The sequence below is a fragment of the Lynx canadensis genome, chromosome A2, assembly GCF_007474595.2.
Source record: "Lynx canadensis isolate LIC74 chromosome A2, mLynCan4.pri.v2, whole genome shotgun sequence".
Lineage (NCBI taxonomy): Eukaryota > Metazoa > Chordata > Mammalia > Carnivora > Felidae > Lynx > Lynx canadensis.
This window is the reverse complement of record NC_044304.2, coordinates 64,592,448-64,614,373: the sequence shown is the minus strand read 5'-3', so window position 1 is coordinate 64,614,373 and position 21,926 is coordinate 64,592,448. Positions and strand designations below refer to the sequence as shown.

Genomic DNA, 21,926 nt, shown 5'->3' with positions numbered 1-21,926 from the left:
GAGTGTGAGGAACCAGCTTTGAAAGATGGGAGGTGCTCTGCAGAGGGCACTTGTGAGCGCGTTCAAAACCAGCCAGAAGGAAAACATACAAGTGCTTCGAGAAGACCACAGTAGACCATCTAGATAGAAAGCACAAGGATTTGCTGTGAACACAAAGTCAGGAAAATGGGTCTGTCGGGCTGCTGTCCTTTTCTTCTCAGAAGCTGTGTCTCGGGGCAGGGAGGGGTCACCTGGAGAGTGTGGGAGCCGAGACTTGGAGCCCATTCAGGCTGATTCTGAAACCCCTCTTCGCTGAGACTGGAAATGAGAAAACACCGCCTTCGAAGCAGATGTTTAGAAAATTGATGCTGGGGCACCTGGGTGGCTCAGTTGGTTAAGCTCAGGTCATGATCTCACGATTTGTGAGTTCAAGCCACAAGTCGAGCTCTGCGCTGGCAGCGAGGACCCTGCTTGGGATTCTCTCTCTTTCTCTCTCTCTCTCTCTCTCTCTCTCCCTGCCCTTCCCCACACACTTTCTCAAAATAAATAAATTAACTTTAAAAAACAAATTAATTAAAATTAAAATTGAAAATTGATCCTGAAAATACATTTTGCAGAGAAACACACTGGTGCCTTAGTTAATTGTAACTATTTATTTATTTACTTTTTTAATATGTGTATTTTGAGAGAGAGACAGAGTGTGAGTGGGGGAGGGGCAGAGAGAGAGGGAGACACAGAATCCAAAGCAGGCTCCAAGCTCTGATCTCCGAGCCCGACACGGGGCCAGACCCCATGGCCTGAGAGATCATAACCTGAGCCCAAGACCGACGCTTAACCTACTGAGCCACCCAGGCGCCCCAGTTAATTGTAACTATTTAGCAGTTTTCTGCTTTAGCGGTATATTGATTATAATGCAGAACTCTGTGATTCCCAGAGATGAGAATAATTCGGTCTGGCCTAGACTAAAGGGAACAAGTAGAGCTAGCTCATTTAGAAAATTTTCATTTAGGGGTGCCTGGGTGGCTCAGTCGGTTACGCATTCAGCTCTTGGTCTCGGCTCAGGTCATGATCTCTTGGTTTTGTGGCTTCCAGCCCCACATCAGGCTCCTCCGGGCTGACATCTCGGAGCCTGCCTGGGATTCTCTCTCTCCCTCTCTCTCTCTGCCCCTCCCCCCCCACTCGCACTGTCTCTGTCTCTCTCAAAATAAATAAATAAACTTAAAAATGTTTTTAAAAAGAAAAATTTCATTTATTACAGCATAATCCTGGGTGGTCAGTTTAGGCCTCCACCAGGTAATCGGCACCTCTCCTGGTGACAACCTCCTCCCAGCAGCATCAGGGCGGGAGGGTGATGGACCACAAAGACAGTGGGGTAGTTTGCACTGCACTGCCCAGGCGTGGGTTTTCCTTCCATGGGTCAGTGCTCCCTCTGGTGCGGGGAAACACTAACGAGAAACACGTTAAGCATGTCTAATGTGATCTGTGACCTATCGATTTCCCCCAAGGGTTAGGCATCTCCTAATATCAGGGCGATCTGATAATCGAAACAGGAAAATCTGAAACTCTGTGGCGAGGGGAAAAAGCAGGTACAGAGTCAGGTTCTCAGACGGCAGCACGTCCCAGAATGACTCAGGAGGCTCCTTCGGCTCTCGGTTTTGAACGTGGAACCCTGACTTGAGTTTGTCAGCATCTCTGAGTTAATCTACTGATTGAATTCGGCCTTGGGCTTCCTGGCAGACATGGGAAAATGGAAGCACTTTCCATTTTAGCATTTTCCATTTAGGGTAACTATGTAATTTCACACCTACCTATATGACAAACCACCAAATTTTAGAAAAGGTTGAGGTAGGTGGCTTACATAATTCTCCTACTCGGACACCAGTTCTGTAGGAGGGACAAATATCTTCCTGGTACTAAATTCATAAAGGAAAAATTCTCACCGTTTCTGTTTTAAGGGGTTTTGGAGAGTTTTAGGGATAGGGTCTTACAACTTTTCAAATTTTCCAGTTTTGAAGAAACACGTCACTACAACAGTATAAAAATACAGAATTACTACTAATGTGTTTTACATCTCCCCACAGTATTCCGCATAGCCATTTAAAATGAAAATGAGATAAATATGTACTATTGTAAAATATGCTTTTAAAATTATTTATTACCGTTTATTTATGAGAGAGAGAGAGCGTGAGCAGGGGAGAGGCAGAGAGATAGAGAGCGAGAATACAAGCAGGCTCCAAGCTGTCAGCACAAAGCCCAACGTGGGGCTCAGACCATGGGCCGCAAGACCATGACCTGAACTGAAATCAAGTGTCGGACGCTTAAACGACTGAGCCACCCAGGCGCCCTTCTGTAAAATCTGCTTTTTACAGGTACCAATAATTGCATGTGTATCTTTCCATGATAATATAGACGTCCACTGTCTTTTTAACACATATATTTAGTTTATTCATGTAGCACAATTTATTAAATTTTCTCTCAATTGGCATGAAGTTGTTTCTAATTCTTCTCTGTCATAAGTTGCCACACTTTCAATTTCTTTATATAAACATATTTGCTCACTGGCGTAATTACTTGCTTGACAAAATCCTAAAAGGAAAATTGCTGAGTTTGAACCTTGGCCACTTGGAAAACTCTGGAAACATCTTGCCGAGGGCCCTCTGGAGAGGGGCTTAGCTTTGTCAAATCCTACTTACAGAAAACAAAGCTATGGGTCTTTTCTTACCAGTACTGATCCGTGGGTGGAAAATGAAATACCACAATACTCTAATACTCCTGAAGTGTCAATATTTCTTTGCCCATTGGCCATTTATGTTTCTTTTCTTCTTAGTGTTTACTTATTTTGAGAGGGAGAGAGAGTGTGTGAGCAGGAGAGGGGCAGAGAGAGAGGGAGAGAGAGAATCCCAAGCAGGCTCCATTCTGTCAGTGCAGAGCCTGACGTGGGGCTCAATCCCACAAACCGTGAGATCATGACCTGAGCCAAAATCAAGAGTCTGACGCTTGGTTGACTGAGCCACCCAGGCACCCCGCCATTTATAGTTCTTATTTTTTTAATGTAATTGTTAATGTCTTTTGCCTTGGTTGCCTTGTTTCTATTGGTGTAGTCTTTCTCGTTCCCCAAACATGGACTGTTTTTACAGTGAGGATATGAAATTTTGTCTGACATATTTTGTCAACAAGTTTTTCTTGAAAAGATTTTGGTGGTGTTTTTTTAAGTTAAAGTAGTTATTTTTTTTCTTCATAATTTCTGGCTTCAGTGGTCTTTGGAAAAATTTTCCTCCACCTAATAAACCAATTCTCCTGAAATTCCAGGCTGTAAATTACCCATTTGAAGCTCTATTTTTGATTTATGGGCACAACTTACTTTTGACTTATGGGTGGGACCTGGATGGATCTATTTTTCTGTTTTGATTCTATATAGTTGTCTCAATATCATCTATCCAAACAAATCTATCCTGTACTCGGGGGGTTAACATAATTTCTTTATCCATTTGTTTCTAGATTTCCTCTCCTCTATCATGGGTATCATACTTTTCATATTATCGAGCTTGAGTAATGTATTTATAATATTTTATAATTGTCATATCCTTTTCTTCTAAAATAGGCATTTTAGCATGCATTTTCTGTTATGGGTGAAAGATTTAAAATTTTTTGAACATTCTCTGCCACCTAAGTTTTATGGAAACTTCAAAGTTCTCTGTGTTTGTTCCATCCCTGGGGATAGATAAAAGCCAAGAGAGTAATGTAGGGCATCCTGTGCTGTAAGGAAGGGAGCCAAGGGAAATGGCTCATCTAAGCAGGTGTAGATATGTTGGCTCCCAGTGCATCAGAATAATCCAAGACCAGGGTTCAGGTCTTGAAGAGCAGGTGACTATCCCTGAAGCCATTGCCCTTGATTTTTATGAGTTTCCACTGAACTCAGGTTGACCAGGGAAACCCAAATAATACAACTTACCTTCACAAGCACAGGCCAGGAGTTTCTAGCAGCTGGTATTTCTATGTCGGCCTGGGATTCTAGATCTGTGGTGAGCAGGGTTTTAATTGTCTTCAGGAGAAAGCAGACTGAGCTAGTTTTTGTGCAAACAGAAGTGCTTCCTCGTCTCTCGTGCTGGCTGTTGCCTGAAGATGCTGCGGACAAAGCCAGCATCGTTCTAGAAGCAGCTTAGAAGGTGCTCAGCGCTCTGATAGCTGTCCGGTTACCTGCACTGTAGAGGATGGAAATGGTTATCGTAGCCTGCAGAATGCCAAGATCAGGTGCCACTGGTGCTCTGCCATAGAAAGGCCCAGAAGAACAAACAGGTGCCTCAGACTTTGAGCGATAACACCTCCTGACAAAGTGGCCTGCCAGGGATGTTTACCACAAAACGTAATCTCTGGTACCTGCATTAATCTATTTCCTGGACAGGGCTAATCCTTCCCATTTGTGTTTGGGTGAGAATCTTCCAGAGATGAAGATTTCTGTTTTGGTCTGATTTTTTTTTTTTCAAACAGAATTGCTTGTTCTGAGAATAATTAGGCCACGAGATTAGGTTCAGGTGAAGTCATTCCTTTTCTGTGAAAGCAAGTCAACTTCCCAGGACAAATGGACGCGTGCCTTCCTGCCTGTTCTGGAAGGAACGGCAGCTCATGCAGAGGGTCTGGGGAGCCAATATCCAGATCTGTGGAGGTCGACTGAGGCAATACCCCGTCCCCAAACAAAAACAGCCAATTTTGCCCTTTTTCAAAAGAATGAGCAGAGCTTATACACGTTTGCTTGACGTGCTGTCTCTTGGAAGCCCTTGGAAGAAGAAAGCAGGAAGAAACCCTGAAAAATCCTTCTGAAAAGCCTAGGAACATAGGGTGAACTCCCCCCCCCCGCCCCGCCTTTTTTCTGTTTCTGTTTGTTTCATCAAGTAGCAAGGTATTTGTAAAATGCCTGCTGCGGGGGGTTGCGGGGTCAAATGAGCTAAGATTTGAGACAGCACGTTATAAACTCTTGACAGGACCTATGGATATGGGTAGGCAGATATAAATAAACTTTACGTGTATACCAGTAAAACTACATTTGGGAGGCTGGAGGGATCCCGTTTGGCCCACATTCACTCTTGAGTGATTCTGGAGCTGGTGCTCTGTCTGGCCAAGGTCCACATACTGACCCTAAAGTGGATAGGACTGGTCACTGCTGTCCCTTGGGCCTCATGGAGCCTGCGGGGATGCTTTTTTTCTTTTTCTTTTTCTTTATAAATGTTTTTTTTTTTTTTTGCATTTTATTTATTTTTGATAGACAGAGAGAGACAGAGCGCAAGTTGGGGAGGGCAGAGAGAGAGGGAGACACAGAATCGGAAGCAGGCTCCAGGCTCCGAGCTGTCAGCACAGAGCCCGACGTGGGGCTTGAACTCACAAACCATGAGATCATGACCTGAGCCGAAGTCAGACGCTCAACCGACTGAGCCCCCCAGGTGCCCCTGCTTTTTTTTTTCCTGAAAGAGAAATACAACAGCCAGGCAAGGGATGGTTTTGTCCTTTATCCTAGATCCTGCCCCCGTGTGATGCCCTCTATGGAAGGAACACCCCCATTTTCTCTCTCAGCCACTCAGTTTTCCCATTCAGAACATATGGGGTTTTGATTGGATAGTCTATGGTAACCAACTTTGTGATGTATGCTCTACAGTTACAATCACTGCATTAACTTGGTCAAGACATGAACCCTCTAGGTAGGCCTGGCATTCCAACTCTAAAGAGGAATCTTCTAGAAATAGAAACATTGCTACTGATGGCTTCCCAAAAACCTTGGCTGCCGTCATGGAATGGTGGCATTCCAAGCCCCGGTCAGGCAAGGAACTGAGGTTGGGGTCCAGGACACTCTGCCTCAGGCAGAAAAGAACACCAGACTTCATCAGACCTCTACAGACACACCCAGAACATGCCTGGGTTTTTTATTTCCCCATTGCACCATGCACAGTGCCTCCCCAAGGCTGAAGATTGTATGTCCCATTCAGAGGGCAGGCATTTGTCAGTAGCCTACACTTTCCTTGTCCTTCTTATTGAAGGGATTGTAGGGTTTTACAGTTGTGACCATTCGAGACAGCGGTGCCTGGTGACGGAAGAGGTCAACTGCCATTTCTTTCCGTAAGATGCTGTGACAGGGTGGCAGGGGGAAAAAAAAAGAAAGAAAATGACCCATACGATAAACATAAAAACACATAACCTTATCTATTTTCCAGTGAGACACATGTTCAGGGTGGAGAATGAGGGTCAGGAGAGCACACGGAGACTGGGAATGATTCATCCTTGTGTGCATCGTTTCGTTTATTTCCTTTATTTGCCTTCGGTTTCATTTATTGCATTATGTGCGTAACATTGCAATCAGTTTCATCGACTGAAAGTCTACTCTGTGCCTAGAATTACAGTAGGCGCTAAGAATATAGAAAATGTAGTCAAAAGGAAGTAATCAAAAGTTACAACACGAAGCTTCTGTGCGGGTGAGGCTGGGACAACAGGAACAGAGAGGAAGAGTCACCTCTCTGGGCTGGGGAAGGAAGTCCTCCCCACCTTCCCCTCCCACAGTCGATGTCAGGGAGGAGTTAAGTGGGTTGTGATGAAAGCAGGCTGGTAGATGAAGAAGGGGTACAGGGAGAGCGGCGTGGGAGGGCACAGGGCTCGTGGGGAGAGGCTCAAGGCGGGGGTGGGACCAGCCACATGCAGGGCTGGGACTCGGTTTCCCCCTGCCAGCAGGGTTAAGCTGACTGCTCTCACAGGACATGCTCAACCTCACATGTGTCTTCGTTGGCTCATTTACCCAGCGGGGAAAAATGCTCTCTGTGTTGCAAGAATTGAAAGAAGATAACTAAATACGTAGAACGCTACACAAACAACGCTTTCCCAATCAGTGTTCATGCCCAGGGGTGGTCTTCCCAGGGTGGACACAGGCCACGCCAACTCTCTTGGACGACTGCATACAGCCGGGGTCACTTTTGCTGCCGCTTGAATCACACACACACACACACACACACACACACACACACACACAGAATGCGGTGTTCATACGTGGCAAAAGTTAGGGAGCGCACAGCAACTCAACCCAAAGTGGCTTTTTAAAACACGCTATGATTATCGTGAAGTCATGGTTTTTTATTGTGTCGTGGAAAATGGCTGCTGGGGTGACTCAAGCTTCTGTGAAGGTGGCCTTGCGGCATGAGGGAACACACAGGGGACACTGCCCTGTGATGGAAGTGGCAGGCAGGAGAAGCCCCTATGTGCGTTCTCATGCTCTCCGAATGGGAGATTCACAACCCCCGTCTCATCCACCCCTGCGCTCTCCCGCACTTGAGTCTCGTCCACTCCTCTCCCTCCTTGCTGTTCTGCGTCTCATCTCAATATCACTCTAAAATGCAGCTGGGGGCCTGTACACCTGGCTCAAAACCTGTTACCGGGACCACATGGACGTCAGCCCCTTGGCATTGGCATTCAAGGCCTAGCTCACTTAATCCCAACCCGGCACAATGGTCTCCCACCGGGAACTCTGCACCACGAGGGGTGCACGGCCCCTCCTTTCCTGGTGGTCTTAACCAGCCTGCCGTCTGGGGGCAGGTGCATTTTGGTTGACCGGTGATGTCTGCATGCAGACTGCAGGAGCGTGAGGGAGAGTGGGTGGGGAGGGTGCGGGAGGCAGACTGGAAAGGGAGACTGGGTGTTTCCCTCTGAAAGAAGCTTAGAAGGGAGAGGAAGGAGGGCAGAGAAATGCCTGCTCAGAGAGGACATCTTTGATTTCTACAGCACAGAGGTGGCTGGGGTGGGGCGGGGGTGGGGGGAGGGGGTCAGGGGGTGGTGGGAGGAGCTGGGGTGGGGAGTGGTGGCTGGGTTTCTCCCCAAGCAAGAGTGGGGGGGCAGGGCTAGAGAGGGCCAAGCACTCTGAGGGAAAGATGAAGCTTTTGGAAGAAAGAACTCGTCTTGGTGGGGGGAAGGAGATGGAGGCCCTGGTGGGAGAAAAGGCTCTGACGTGGGAGTGGGGGAGAGGCCAGGGGACCGGCTCGCCTGGGGGTGGGCTGCAGGCGCCCACGGGGCAGCGGCAGAGGTGGGCTCCAGGCCGGCAGGGAGGGTGCATGCTGGAGCCAGGGTCCAGGAGTGCCCAGCACGTGCCCGTGTGCACGCGGCCTCTCAGAAACAGCAGAAAAGATGCAGAGGGTCAGGCAGACACTGTCAGGAGGAAGTCAGCTCACTCAGTTCTCAAGATACTCATCAGAGACCCGACCCGGACTCGCACTTCCACAAGAAAGTTCTAGCAAAGTTACAGGACATATGGTGTCACAAAATTGAGAGGACATATTTCATGACGGAGAATCTCCAAAGTCCGGTTTTCTCTGATCACGGGTGCCTCCTCATGTTACAGAATGCTTTCTATCTTCATTTATTTATTTTTATTTTTTCAATGCTTATTTATTTATTTTGGGGGGGGGATGGGGAGTAGAGAGAGAGAGAGAGACAGAGAGTGAGAGAATCCCAAGCAGGCTCTACACTGTCAGTGCAGAGCCCGACATGGGGCTTGAGCAGAGATCAAGAGTCAGATGCTTAACCCACTGAGCCACCCGGCACCCCAGAGAGTGCTTTGTAAAATCTGAGCACCCCACCGTGCTTCCGCACTGCCAAGCCCCAGTGCCTGCAGGTGCAGCCATTAGGGGTGGGCACAGGGATGGAGATTTGGGCACCTGGCCCAACAGGGGTTGGTCGCTTCCTTGTCACCCTTGGGTGCTGCCACTGTGTCTCCAGAGCCTCTGTGCACCCCAAGAATAAGAACCCCAGAGAAGCTGCCTCGGAGGGTCCTCGGTCCCTACTTTGAGACAGCAAGATGACAGTGGTGTGTGTGCAAGATATGAGGGGCGAGTGTGGGGGCTTCCCGGGGGGTCAGCAAGGGGCCTAAACCTGGGCTGGAGGGTTGGCCGAAGACTCAAGTTCTTTTCTCAAGTAGGAATATCAGTAGTAACATTAGCAACAGCAGTAGTGACACTAGTAACAGCAGGAGCAGCACTGGTGACACTAGAAATAGTCATAACAGTAGCAGTAATAGTGGAGGATGGTTTTCCACTTAGAAATACAGGCTTCAGGGCACCTGGGTGGCTCAGTCGGTTAAGCGTCCGACTTCAGCTTGGGTCATGATCTCCTACTTTGCGAGTTCGAGCCCCACGTCATGCTCTGTGCTGACAACTCAGAGCCTGGAGCCTGCTTCCGATTCTGTGTCTCCGTCTCTGTCTGCCCCTCCCCTGCTCATGCTCTGTGTCTCTCTGTCTCTCAATGGTAAATAAACATTTAAAAAAATAAAAAAAGAAATACAGACTTCTTTGGGACATAGTAGAACACTGGACAGCTAGATCCTGGGGCTGTGGAAACATGCTATACCAACAGGGCATCAGGGATGCGGCCCGAGACGTTTGGGGAGAGAAGGTGGATCCTGAAGGAAGAAGGCCAGAGATGAGGAAGGTTGGCATTGCCCTGGGAAAACATCATCGGGCCTCTCCTCCGTCATTAACCGCTCAGACACGGTGTGTTTTTCCAGCCTTCTGGGAGCTACGTCTTTACGACAGACATTTGGATGCATTTAATTGCGCCATTGCTTCCTTGGGCCCTTCAGTGAAATAAAATTACACTAATTGTCTCAATTTCTGTCAGTCCTGCCTTTGCGACTGGACCTGTGACCTTTGAAAATGTGTCTTGAGAGAAAACTGGTTGGATGCAAAACACTAGCCTAGAAAGCCAATGTCCTCCTTCAAAATGCATCTCGTCAGATGGCCCAGAGCCTAAGCAATCAGCAAACCCAGAATTTAGATCAGTTGAGGAAGCCCTGTGTCAGCAGGCACGTCCCCTACTTGGTCCCTGCCTGAGGAACCGGGTCCTGTGCACAGGGTGTGGAATGATCTGGGTGCCTCAGACACAGGGCCACACGAGGCTCTCCTGTGGTCCATGGTTGTGTAGTGAGGGCCTTCGTGTGTGGGATCCCTGGAGGAAGCCAGCCTTGCCACACACAGCCTGGCCCCTCAAATATCTATGAGACCAAGGGCCCTCGTCCAAAGTAACCCTTCCTCCATGAAGCCTTCCTAGAATTCGCCTAGAACCTTGTGTCTGCCTCCCTTTCCTCACCAGTAAAACGGGAAAACAAGAGCATCTTCCTCACAGGCTTTCTCGGTTGGGGAGGTGGGTCAGTTAAGCACAAAGCACTTGGGTAGCCCGGTGGAGAGGAAGAGCTCACCCACGTCAGGGACACGATTGTGGTGACACTTGTCATCCTCGGACTCCAGCTGTGTGTTTCTTGCTCACCACTAGCCAGTGAGCTCCATGCAAACTGGGTCTAACTCCTGTGACTTCCTGGGGACTAGCACACAGCCATACCAACTGCCCACCTGGGCCCAGGAGTCCCTTTACCCTTGCTGCCTTTCAGAACAGGTAAGAAACCCGGGAAGACTCCCACCTGAGGGTCACCTCCTCAGAAAGCCCTCTCTGACCGCCGAGCTAAATCAGCACCCTGTCCAGGCACTGGCTACGGCATCTCCCCGCCTTTTCTCCTTCACTGCACTCGCTGAAATCATCTTATTCCCCCAGTGACTTGTGGGCGTCTGTGCCCTCCGTCGGTCACACCGGCACATAAGGTCCTGAAAGCGAGCCTCGTGTCTGTTCAGCCCATGCGCTCAGCGCCTCGAACCGCGCCTGGGCCCAGAGCAGATGCCCAATAAATGTTTGCTAAGACCAAAAGGAGAAAAGGCACCCTCTGGGGGGTAGTGAGGGAGCACCGCCTCCCTCCGCCTCTAGGGTGCACAGGGACCTACTGGGGTAGTTTATTTCTTTGTGGGAGCCAGCGACTGGACCTGGTTAAGACCTCTGAGTTTGCATTTTTCAAAACCGTCATCTTGTTTGCGAGGCCGGAACTTCCATCAAATGTTTTCAAATTTGAGTCATAACGAGCAGCAGCGCGCAGCTCCTCTCGGGCAGCTCCGAACGATGGGGTCGGCGATAACCTTCCATCTAACATCTCCGGCTTTCAATTTGCGAAACGGTGTTTAAAACCGTATGTCGACTTTCAACAGAATGTTGTCTCTTCTGAAACAGAAGGTGGCGATTCGGGGGAAGCGAACGTGCATCTCATGGGGTGTGTTCCATGCACCCAGGCGTGTTCCGGTGTCGATGCAGGAGGGTCGTGTGTGTGCAAAGCTGTGAGTCCAAGAGGCAGGCCTGCTGTTTACCTAACGCGGCGGGAGTGTCTTCCTATAGGGCTCCTTTTTGCCATCACAGCAGGGAAATGAACTCTTCTGTCTTTTGGATTTGACACCCTGATGTAAATTTGCTCTTTGTAGTTAATTGTTCTTTAGCGGAACGACCATAATGAGGACCCTCCCCCGCCCCGCCTGGCGTATCTGAACGCCCTGAGTGATGGGACTTAATACTCACCGGTACACTTCTGAGTCTGGCGATGGGGCCGTTGATGGAATATCAGAATTTGCTGGGTGGCTGGCTGTGAAATGAACCTTACCGGTGTATCCTGGAATATTGGCAGAGCTGAAGGAAAGAGTTAAAAGGGAGGGGGAGAGAGGGAATGAAAACAGGCATTTGTGAACGAGTCCTTGTCACCAGCACCCACGTAGAAAGGTGCAAAGGAAGGTGCTGGAAATCGGGCCGGGAAACAGGAAATGCTGACTTGGAGATGCCCCGATAGTGGCCCTACTCTAGGACCGCAGAAACTTCTTTCCAGCCCGTGTTTTCCTAGTCTTTGAACTTTGCATGTATTTTACAGACGTGATTCGCGGCCGAGCTGTCTCCCGTTGAAGGCAGACGTTGGTTCTTTGCAGGACAGCCGACCTGTGCCCCACACGTGACTCTGTCGTGCTGACTCCAGCACTAGGAGACACATGACTGTGATTTGAAAATAATATGTTCTTGTCGCTATTATACTGCATTCCTGATTTCATGTAATTTCGTTTTCTTTAATTAATTTTGAGAGAGAGGGTGAGTGAGCAGGGGAGGGGCAGAGAGAAAGGGAGAGAGAGAATCCCAAGAAGGCTCTGAGCTGCCAGCGCAGAGCCTGATGTGAGGCTTGAACTCACGAACCCTGACTTCATGACCTGAGCTGAAGTCAGACACTTAACTGGCTGGGCCACCCAGGTGCCCCTGCACACAAGTGCCTTTAAGTAAATTATTTGCTGAGGGAGAGGTGAGGCTGGAGCAGGGCTGTGTGGGTTTAGTTCCCCCCTGCTGCTTAAGACCTGTGGCCTTGGCCTCAGGAGCGAGGGACAATAGGGAATTTAAACTGTATTTCAAGGGGTCGCCTGGGTGGCTCAGTTGGTTAAGCATCCAACTTCAGCTCAGGTCATGGTCTCACGGTTTATGAGTTCAAGCCCCACGTCAGGCTCTGTGCTGTCAGTCTGTACTTAGGCTCCGTCTGTACTGAGTCTGTACTTAGATCCTCTGTCCCTCTCTCTCTGCCCCTCCTCCACTTGTGTTCTCTGTCTCTCTCAAAAATAAATAAAACATTTGAAAAATAGATACATAAACTGTATTTCAAGTAGCAAGAACCTACTGTGTGAAAACCTTGGCTCTCACTCAAACAGGACATGATCTTTGTGGACTCAAGTTCCGAGCATCCTTTCAGGGCTTAAAGGGAGGGAGTAAGATCACCACCGCTGATGTGCCAGGAGCAGGGACAGGGCCAGACAACAGGTTGCCCTTCTGCTCACTCGGCGGTGGCGTTTCCCATCTCCGGGCCACTCCTTTGAGAGTGTGACATGACATTGGTGCGGTCCCTCATTCTAGATGGATGCACAGATGCAATGCAATGCCGAGCCTCTGTCCCGGTCAAGGGAGCGGTTCCTCCGGGTGCATTGCTTGCATCTGGGGCCTTCCCACAAACCCAATCAACCAAAGGAGACGTCCAGGAACCATTTGCCTGAGGAGAAATTTTCAAAGCATGGGGCTTCAGGGACGTTGTTTCTTACAGTGGCAGGGGAGGGGGCAGACGGCGGAGAGGGGGTGGCGACGCGGGTGTGTGCCCGAGGGTCAGGGCCCAGATTCAAACCCAGGGAATCGGCCCATCAGCTCGCAGGTCTGGACCGGAGACGTGATCTCTCGGAGCCTTACTGCCTCTGCCACGAGAGGGGGTGAGGATGCCAGCTATGGACGTGTTTGGTGGGGAAAAGGTAGCAGTTCCCAGTGCAGATGCTGGGTGTCCCCCCCCGAACCCCTGGACATGGGTTGTGGTGTGGCCCCTTGGTATCTCCCCTCTAACAGAGTGAAGGGAATTTACATCAATGGCAATAGCAGAAAAAAATGTACACGTTACTGGTTCCTGAGAGACCAGGTAACTGAGGTGACGGAAAAGCACGGGACCCAGGCCTCCCTTCCAAGCCTGACGTGCCCCTTAACCAACTGTGAGTTTTTCCTCCAGCGAGGGAAGCCCTCTGGGCCTCAGCCCAGTCACCTGCAGCAGGGATAGGACACCATTCACCTCTTTAAGGCTCCTCCGGGATTCAAGGGATTCAATGAATGTGAAAGCAACCAGAGGATCTTCAGCACTTAGGTGGGGCTCAACTCATTTCAGTTGAAATACAAGATTTAAAAGCAATGAGAAATTTCTAAAATAGGAGCCCGGTAGGTGGAGCCTATGAGGTTTATCCAGCAGAGGCCGGCTATATAGATGTTCAGACAGTGGTTTCCAAATGTCCCCACATACTGGAAACTCACGGGGATTTTTCAAAGGTACCCATGCCTGACTCCCAGCCCCCAGACGTTCTGATTTCACTGGTGCAGGGTGGAGGGGGAGGGCGGGAGGTGACTTGGGAATCGGGATCTTCAAAATCTGTCTAGATAATTCTAGATAAGCTGTGCATGGAGGTTTGGAAATCCCTATTTCAGAGTTGCATTTTCAGGTCTGTTGGAGGGACTCGGGTGATCAAATCAGTGTTGCCAAATTCTAGGAAGTGCCCTTTAGGATTTGCTGGAATTTTCTTCAAGGGTAGCTGTGTGTCAGGGAGAGGTAGCAAAAACCGAGGCAGAATTATTCATGCGTACGTCTTTCCCCCAAACCTTCTTTAAAGCTTCCATGCATGTTACAGAGGAAATCCCCTTCCTCTGTGTGAGATGTTTTTTTCCACTGCCCCTAAAAACACCTGCAGAATTGAAATGCCTCTAAAGTCATAGCCCTTCCATTAGAGCAGTTAAGAAGTCAAAGATGGAAGGGAACGGTTTTGTCAATCGAAAGAAGAACTTGATAGAAAACATCATACAGCTATACGTGCCTCGTGGCGCACGGGTTATTGACGCCAAGTGGTATTAGACATTACATTATAATAATGACATAATGTTACATTACATCACATCCAATAACAACAAACCATGAGCCAAGAGGCTAAATTAAAGAGAAGCCGCTTAGGCTTAAGAAAAGAATTCAGCCGCTCAATACACTGCCAAATATTTGAAAACGAAAGTCCTTACCCACGCCGCTTCTAAATCTGCTCAAATTGCCCCTTTTCAGGGATATCACAAGGGGACTTTTTTCCCACCTTGAGTGCCACATGTTGACCTTCTGGCAAGAAGAGAGTCGCCTTCGGGGGACCCGGCCCTGCTGCTGACAGGTGACATGATTTTCTAGGGGCAGGAGACATCTTTTCAAGGTGCTACACTATGCAGGCTTTCGCATGGACTTCTGGGTTGGTTCCACGTTCAAAGACCCCCTTCTGCCACTTAGGGAAAGCAGAGAAAAGCAGGAACTCATTTAAAAATAAGAGAAGTAGAGGGGCGCCTGGGGGGCTCAGGTCATGATCTCACAGTTCGTGAATTCGAGCCCCGCGTCGGGCCCTGTGCTGACGGCTCGGAGCCTGGAGCCTGCTTCGGATTCTATGTCTCCCTCTCTCTCTCTGCCCCTCCCGCCTTGTGCTCTCTCTCTCTCACTCTTAAAACTAAATAAACATTAAAAAAAAATCAAAAAAGAATAAAAATAAGAGAAGTCTTCATTTTTTTTGTCTTTCTCCACAACTTCTGGTCCTTTAAACACCTTCTTCCGTACCCCGGAATAAGCCTGGATTTTGTCCATTAACGGGCACATGTGAAGAAATTATTGCTTAAGTTTGCAACTAACTGCTTTGGCTCAACCTGGCATGATAAAATACAAATTAAATAATTTTAGAACGTAAGGAATTTAGTGAGCCTCTTAGAAAAGGAAGCACAGATGGTGTGTAATTAAAAGTTAAACAGGAAATAAAGAAAACGCGGGGACAGCATGTTGTATGTGGCACACAGGCAGGGTGTACGTGGGTTGGGATTTCAGCGCGCAGACAGCTTCTTCCCCGTCCACAGACAGGACCAAAGCCCTGTGAGCGCGCGCTGTGTCCCAGCCACTGTTTTAAACGCTTGTGCAAATGGACTTAATTCTCGCCAGACCCTGCGTTGTGGATCCTAAGGATCATGCCTATCGTATGGATGCTGAAAGTGAGGTTTTAGAGAAAGTCTAAGTCCCGCGTCGTAGCAGGTGGCAGAACCGGCTGGACCCAGGAGCCCCGGACGGATTGCTGGGCGATGTCCCCGTGCCCTCCCACCCAGGGCCCCAGCCCAGGCGGGAGAGCTCAGCTACCTTCCGATGCTGGGCATTTATTCAGGGTGTGGGTGCACGTTCAAGTTCAAATCGATCCGACAATCTTGCCCTGAGAGCCGTTCTGTGTCAGGCACACATCCAGGCAGAAATCAACCAGGCCCATTCCTGGCGGCTTTCGCATCAATGAGAACACTTTTAATGCACATGTAGAGGTTGGAAAAACCCGAGTGGGGCAAAGACCACCGATGAAAAGTAAGGCGGGGGTGGGGGTGCGTGTGAGAGGGAGACAGAAGGCAGCACAGGGTCAGAGGTCAGAGAGGCTGGCCGTGAACTTCAGGGCCGCCCCTCCCAGCCATGTGACCTTGGACCACTGAACTGAAGCTCTCTGAGCCACACTGTGCTGTGGTCAGGGGACTGTAGCTCCCCTGTAGGGGGCGGGGCACGGTGCAGCGGGAGGGGCGGGGGCTGGGCAGGGTCAAGGCTGGGCCCTCAGGGAGGGCTGAGAGAAGGCGGCTGCAGGACCAGGACCATTTTGGTCACGGGTCCCGTGTTTCTCAGAGCGTAACACGTCATGGCCCCAAGATCTGTTCAGCAACTGTAGTTTTATCATTATCCCCGTCAAGTGCCTATAGTTGTTCTTTCTCTGGTCTTCGAATCTCTCCAAATGGAAGCGGACACAGAAACAGCCGGAAGGCTTGGTTTGTCCGCAGGCTGGAGCCCCGGAACCGCTACTTCCCTGGAGGCAGAGGGCGTGTCCTTGTGAGAAGAAGGCCTCCCCCCCCAGCTTGCCCCGGGGGGTGGGGGGTGAGAAGGATCTGCTCTTGGCCCCTCCGGAAATGACTGACCTGTGGCTTTGTCACATCCTGCACTCAGGCCTCGGCCTCCTCATCTGTGAAATGGGGAGAGAACCTGTTGGCACACCTCTGGCCTCCCCACACTAGTTTGAAAATCAAATGAGAGCATAGACGGGAAAGCCCTCCGAAAAGGCAGAAGTGTCGGCCGGCCAGCGTAAGGAACTACTATTCATAGCCCCATTCTCTAACCTGGATTGTGGTAAGGCTTTGGGGGTTTTTTGTTTGTTAAAGGTGCCACATGCCACGGCAACGGGCAGGAAGGCACCACCCGCCCCCCCCCCCCCCCCAAACACACCCTCTTCCATGTCAGACCTTGGCCAGCACCTGCCTGGGGATCCATTTTGGACAAGTGCTCGTTATTTGCAAAGGCTTCATCGCAGGGATGATTGGGTGAAGGCACAGTAAATGTGAAACCCTGCAAAGTTCTGAAATGAAGGATTACAGCCTAGTGGAAGACAGCCCAGTCGGGGTGCAGTGGGGGGTGCCTGGCTGCTTTAGGAAAACAGGCCCGCGGTGTCCGGAAAGCAACAGGCGTGGGGGCGGAAGGCACGGGTTCATGGCCAGCTCGTCTCCAGTGGGCTCTCCCGCCAGGGCACGCGTGTCCCCTCCCCTGCGCCTCAGTTTCCTTGTTGGTAAGATAAGGGGCTGGACCAGGTGAGATGCAGGACAGGGTACCCCAGGAGCTCCAACAGCTGGTCCACTGCAAACCCATTTCCAGCCGCTCTCTCCATTTTCTCAGGAAAGGGCAGGATTTTGGATTTTGGATCCTGACTTCGCACAGATAGGCTGTTCCATAGCATGCCCATAGTTATGTGCTTCGAGTATGCTTTTGTAAGACAGTTTGGTCCTATTTTTATCATCACTAATTTTTCTGTATTTTTTTTTTTTCTGTAATGATCAGATCTGGCTCTACAATAGCTTTAAGGGTTGTTTTTTTTTTTTTTTTTAACGATGAGTACGATCACCAGCAATTTGAAAACCCCGGCCATGTCAGATGGCTTGGTAGCCAGGAAACAAAATCAATTAATGAGGGAAGTTTGACAAACCTTTGCTCTTTTCTGGGAGACTGGTGATGCCAGCAATGGAACCACCTGAACTAGGAGTCGGTGGCCTTGACTGTCTGAAACGTGGTTTCATATTTCCACCATGACTAAGTATCACGAATTGTGGGGAGAATCCTAAAAATAATATCAGGAAGACATTTTTCTTTAAGAAAGTTTATGATGAGAAAGTAAAGGAAGAGTCATACTTGCTTTTGAATAGGACGGCGCTTCCATATCCTCTACTTAGCACAAAGTTAGTAAGTTTATGTGTTTCTGGGTTTTGGATTTTATGCAAATGGCATCATATTGAATTGCCTTTCAGCTCAATGCTGTATCGTAACATCAATAAAATGTTTTATGGGGCACCTGGGTGGCTCAGTCGGTTAGGTATCTGATTCTTGATCTTGGCTTAGGTCATGATCTCAGGGTTCGTGAGTTCGAGCCCTGTGTCAGGATCCGTGCTGACAGTGGGATTCTCCATCTCCCTCTTTCTGCCCCTCCCTTGCATGGGGTCTCTCTCTCTCTCTCTGTCTCAAAATAAATAAATAAAACTTAAAAAAGTATATTTTGTTTAGACATCTACATGTATGTAGTAAACTACAAAACAAAGTAAGGAAAAGCACAAAGACCCGTGGCTTCTGGGTTGGGAAGGGGGATCTGGGTGGTGAGGCTGGGAGGCACCCACGCATGGCTTAGAAGACATTAGTAAGGTACTAAAATAGTCAAATACTATTTCTTTAGCGAGGCAGGAAAACACAGACTTTTGTTATTTCACTTTATATGTTACCTATGACACTACATGTTTATGTATCTATTAATATTTCATAATAAAAGTGAAAACCATTTCTTTGTGTTAAAAGGTTAAGAGGACCTTAAACATGGAAACCGGATTCGAAACAAACTTTGCGAGCCTGGTGGCCCTCTAGTGGCCAAATTGGACAAGTGCAACCAACGTCTTCAATTTCTTTTCTGGGAGCCACGCATAATTTCACTTCCTCAGAAACAGAAATCCACAGCAAGCCGAGGTAGACCGGCCCAAAGTTATTCAGGCTAAATAGGATGTTTACATCAAATTCTTACAATGCTTGCCAAACCCCTCTTCGTTCTCTTGGAGGAATGACCCAAGAGAATATGTTTGGATTCTTTGGCCAGCATGTCTCATAAAATGTTGCAAAAGTTAAAGGCACATTTCAAAAGAAAAAAAACAAAATAATCTTAGACCTGTAGGATATTTTTAAGGTGGTTCCATCCTCCTATCCTTTTAAAATCTTTAGAATTACTCTGTTGAATAGCAGTAACTCCCTTGCAAAATTTATGGAAGAATCACACCAACTGATCCTTCCTCAAGACTCAGCTCAGACGTCACACGCATCCCGTGTGTCTCACGAGTGAAAGTGACCTCTGTGCTACTGAGCTTCGAAAACGCTAAGCTAACTTTTGGGGGGACTTCTTTCATCCTGCTTTTTATCGTAATTATTTGTGTACAGCGTTTATCTGCCCTTCAGATTCTTAAGCTACGTGAGGGCCAAGTCTTTGTCTTTTGTATCTTTATGTTACCACAGTTCTTAACACAGTGCCTGGAGCATTTTACAGGCTCCTTTGCCTTTTCCTTTGGGTGTGTTATGTAGAGAGTTAAGTGAGATAAGTTACACAACTATATTTTAACACCAAAGTTAGATTCGAAACATACTTCATAGTTTGCCCAAGTGGTCAAAAACTTTACATAGTCCGAAAAGGTAACAGGGAAATTTAAGACCATTGTGGGAGACGGCATTGCTTAAATTTAACCTGCAACAGAGTAAGTTCGAAGGACAGCTGATGCGAAATGCAACTTGTCTCATGGGCGCAACTGATGTTCAAAAAACAAACAAACAAGGAATCAATTAACATTGAAAATACTGTGGTAGTTCACACTTCGGCTTTGCATGAAATCTGCAAGTTTGTCTGTGTCTCCCGGCAGAAACTGCTGGGATAATATCCATGGCAGTCAGCAACTCAGTGGCTCATGAAAAGAGCACAAGATTTCAACTTCCAGCTGTATCTGGTGAGTCCTAGGGAAGTGACTGACCTCTGAGCCCCCATATTCCCATTGGTGAAAGCAAAATATATATGTATCTATATATCTAGATATAGATACATATATCTATATATATCTATATATATATTTATATATCTATATATATCTATATCTAGATATATAGATATATATATAGATTATACATAAACATATTATATATATAGCTTAAAATAGTACACATTAAATGTAGTTATATATTATATATTAAATATATTTTGCATTTATTTTATATAAGATATATACTATGTAAATATATAATATGATATATGTTTTATATATAAAGTTTATGTCATCTTATATATTTCATATATAATATTATAAATTATAAGTTATATATTATAACTTTATGTTATATTATATCCTTATGTATTATATTGTATATCGTAAACTGTAAGTTATACATTATCACTTTTAAATTATATTATATCATATCAAATTATATTTTATATATAATAATATTACATGTTATAAGTTATATATTATATAAGTATATTATATAGAAAAATATTGTATATATTATCTGTATATTATAAAATATAAATGATATAATATACTTATACCATATATAATATTTATTATTATGAATATCTAAATTTTTCCCTCTCCCCCCTCTTCCCCTCTCTCCCCTCTCTCACTTTCTCTTTCTCCCCTTCTCCCTTTTCTCCTCTTCCCGCTTTCTCGTTTTCTGGTGCCTCTCTTTTTTCCCTGCAGCCCCCCCTGGCCCTGCTATCTTCATTCTTGTGCTCAGGCCCCCCGTCCGTCAGTGCACAGAATTATGATCTCGTTTGTGGGGAGCTACGTTTCTTTTGGGACAGCAGGCGTCTTTCTTCTTAAACTACATTCGATGGCAGGCCATCTTGTATTCCCTCATTTATGATAAAGCCCATCACCGTGTTTCACCCCAAATGGCACTATAAGGGGAGTAATTACAAGTGGAACTCACCGACTTGTGTTTGTATAAAGAATCCTGGAGCCCCGAGGCTTGGTGAGAGATGTGATGTCTCCAAAGGGGTTGTCAACATCATCGGCATTTGTAGACTGCACACAACCCCTGTTTGCATGACAAGAAAAGAAAACGTGTGTTTCTTCATAAGAAAAACAGAAGAAGAGGTAAACAGTGCCCTAACATTCAAAGGGAATCTTATTTGCTAAAATCGATGAAAAACCGAAACAACAACAACAGCAACAACAATAATAATAATAACCATGATGATAGGACAATTTGCCTTAAAAACTAAGAAAAGAGATTTCCTCTTTTACAGAGTAACACCTGCCAGGCTCTCGTGATCTGAAGTTTGGGCCAGCGTGAGAGAAACAGGTGGGTTGTGTTTTTGTGCAAAGAAAGAAGCTGTTTGTGCAGCCCAGGGAGGCTCCTTCACCGGAGGCTGGCCCCGGGGGGCAAGGCAGGGACTGGCATCCGCCAGAATCAACCGGGCTCCTGTTGGAGATGGGAACCTGGGCAGGTGCCCGGGAATCTGGGGCGCCCAGCCATGTGCCTTCAGGGCCCTGAGACAAGGAGGAGGTGCTGTCAGCCAGAGGGCGTAGTGTCCTTGTCCCATTGCTGGGGCCACTAGTTGGAAAGAGTAGTCAGCTCCATCGTAGGGCAGAAGAGGCCACAGTAATGGCGGCAGCAAGGGCAAAGATTAAAGGCCCAGGGCCTCCATTTTCTTGGATTTACTCTGTTCCAAGGCACCGTGACCTGAATGTTTATGCTCCTCCCGTATTCCTGCGTTGAAATCCTAATGTCCAAAGGTGACGGGAGCAGGAGGTGTGAGGAGCTCAGGTCACGAGGGCGAAGCCATCGGGAGTGGGAATAGGGGGCCCACACAGCCCTACTACTGTGAGGACACAGAAGTCTTGTGACTTCTCCATGGAGAGCCACATTTAAACTCAGAAGAAAAAGGAGACACATTTTCCCGTACTTAGTGTTAGGGAGCACGCCGTATCTTCTGCATCGAGTATAAAAGCCTTTCTGGTTGACAACACCCAATATTAGGAGCATCCAGGGTATTTTACTTCATAAAATAACCAATTTGGGGAAACAGAAAAAATGCCGCTCCCCCTTTCTTTCTTTTATCATAATCTTTAACAAATCTGTGATGAAAGTCCTGACATTAAGCAGGCCCTGGGCTGGCAAAACGTTAGAACTCTGTTCGAAAGTATAAATTGTCTTAAACAATAAATTACAGACATGACTGAGCTGAAAGCAATTACAATTTAGATGTAAATCTAGTAATTTTTAAAACATTAAGAAACGGTATCACTTACGTATAAAGAGGGATGTATTTGCTTCTGGAACTTGGACTCACACTGAGAGAAAGAGAAAATGTGCACAATGGAGTTAGTGATGTTCACTTAATAAGCATCCAAGGGTTACAGTATTTCTCTTATTGATACCTCCTGGGATTTAATCTCTTTGGAGATGCCTCCTG

General features: G+C 47.5%; 1 protein-coding gene across 1 annotated transcript in view; it reads right to left on the bottom strand.

Annotated features, from left to right (window-relative positions):
* Positions 1-11,000: 11,000 nt before the first annotated feature.
* SPATA48 (spermatogenesis associated 48) overlaps positions 11,001-21,926 on the bottom strand; it is a 48,625-nt gene continuing 37,699 nt past the window's right edge. Inside the window, exons 6-9 of the mRNA XM_030307644.1 lie at positions 21,763-21,804; positions 20,438-20,545; positions 11,389-11,496; positions 11,001-11,151 (exon numbers count right to left, since the gene is read on the bottom strand). Of these exons, the coding sequence (XP_030163504.1) occupies positions 11,001-11,151; positions 11,389-11,496; positions 20,438-20,545; positions 21,763-21,804 (409 nt within the window). The remainder of the gene's footprint in view (positions 11,152-11,388; positions 11,497-20,437; positions 20,546-21,762; positions 21,805-21,926) is intronic.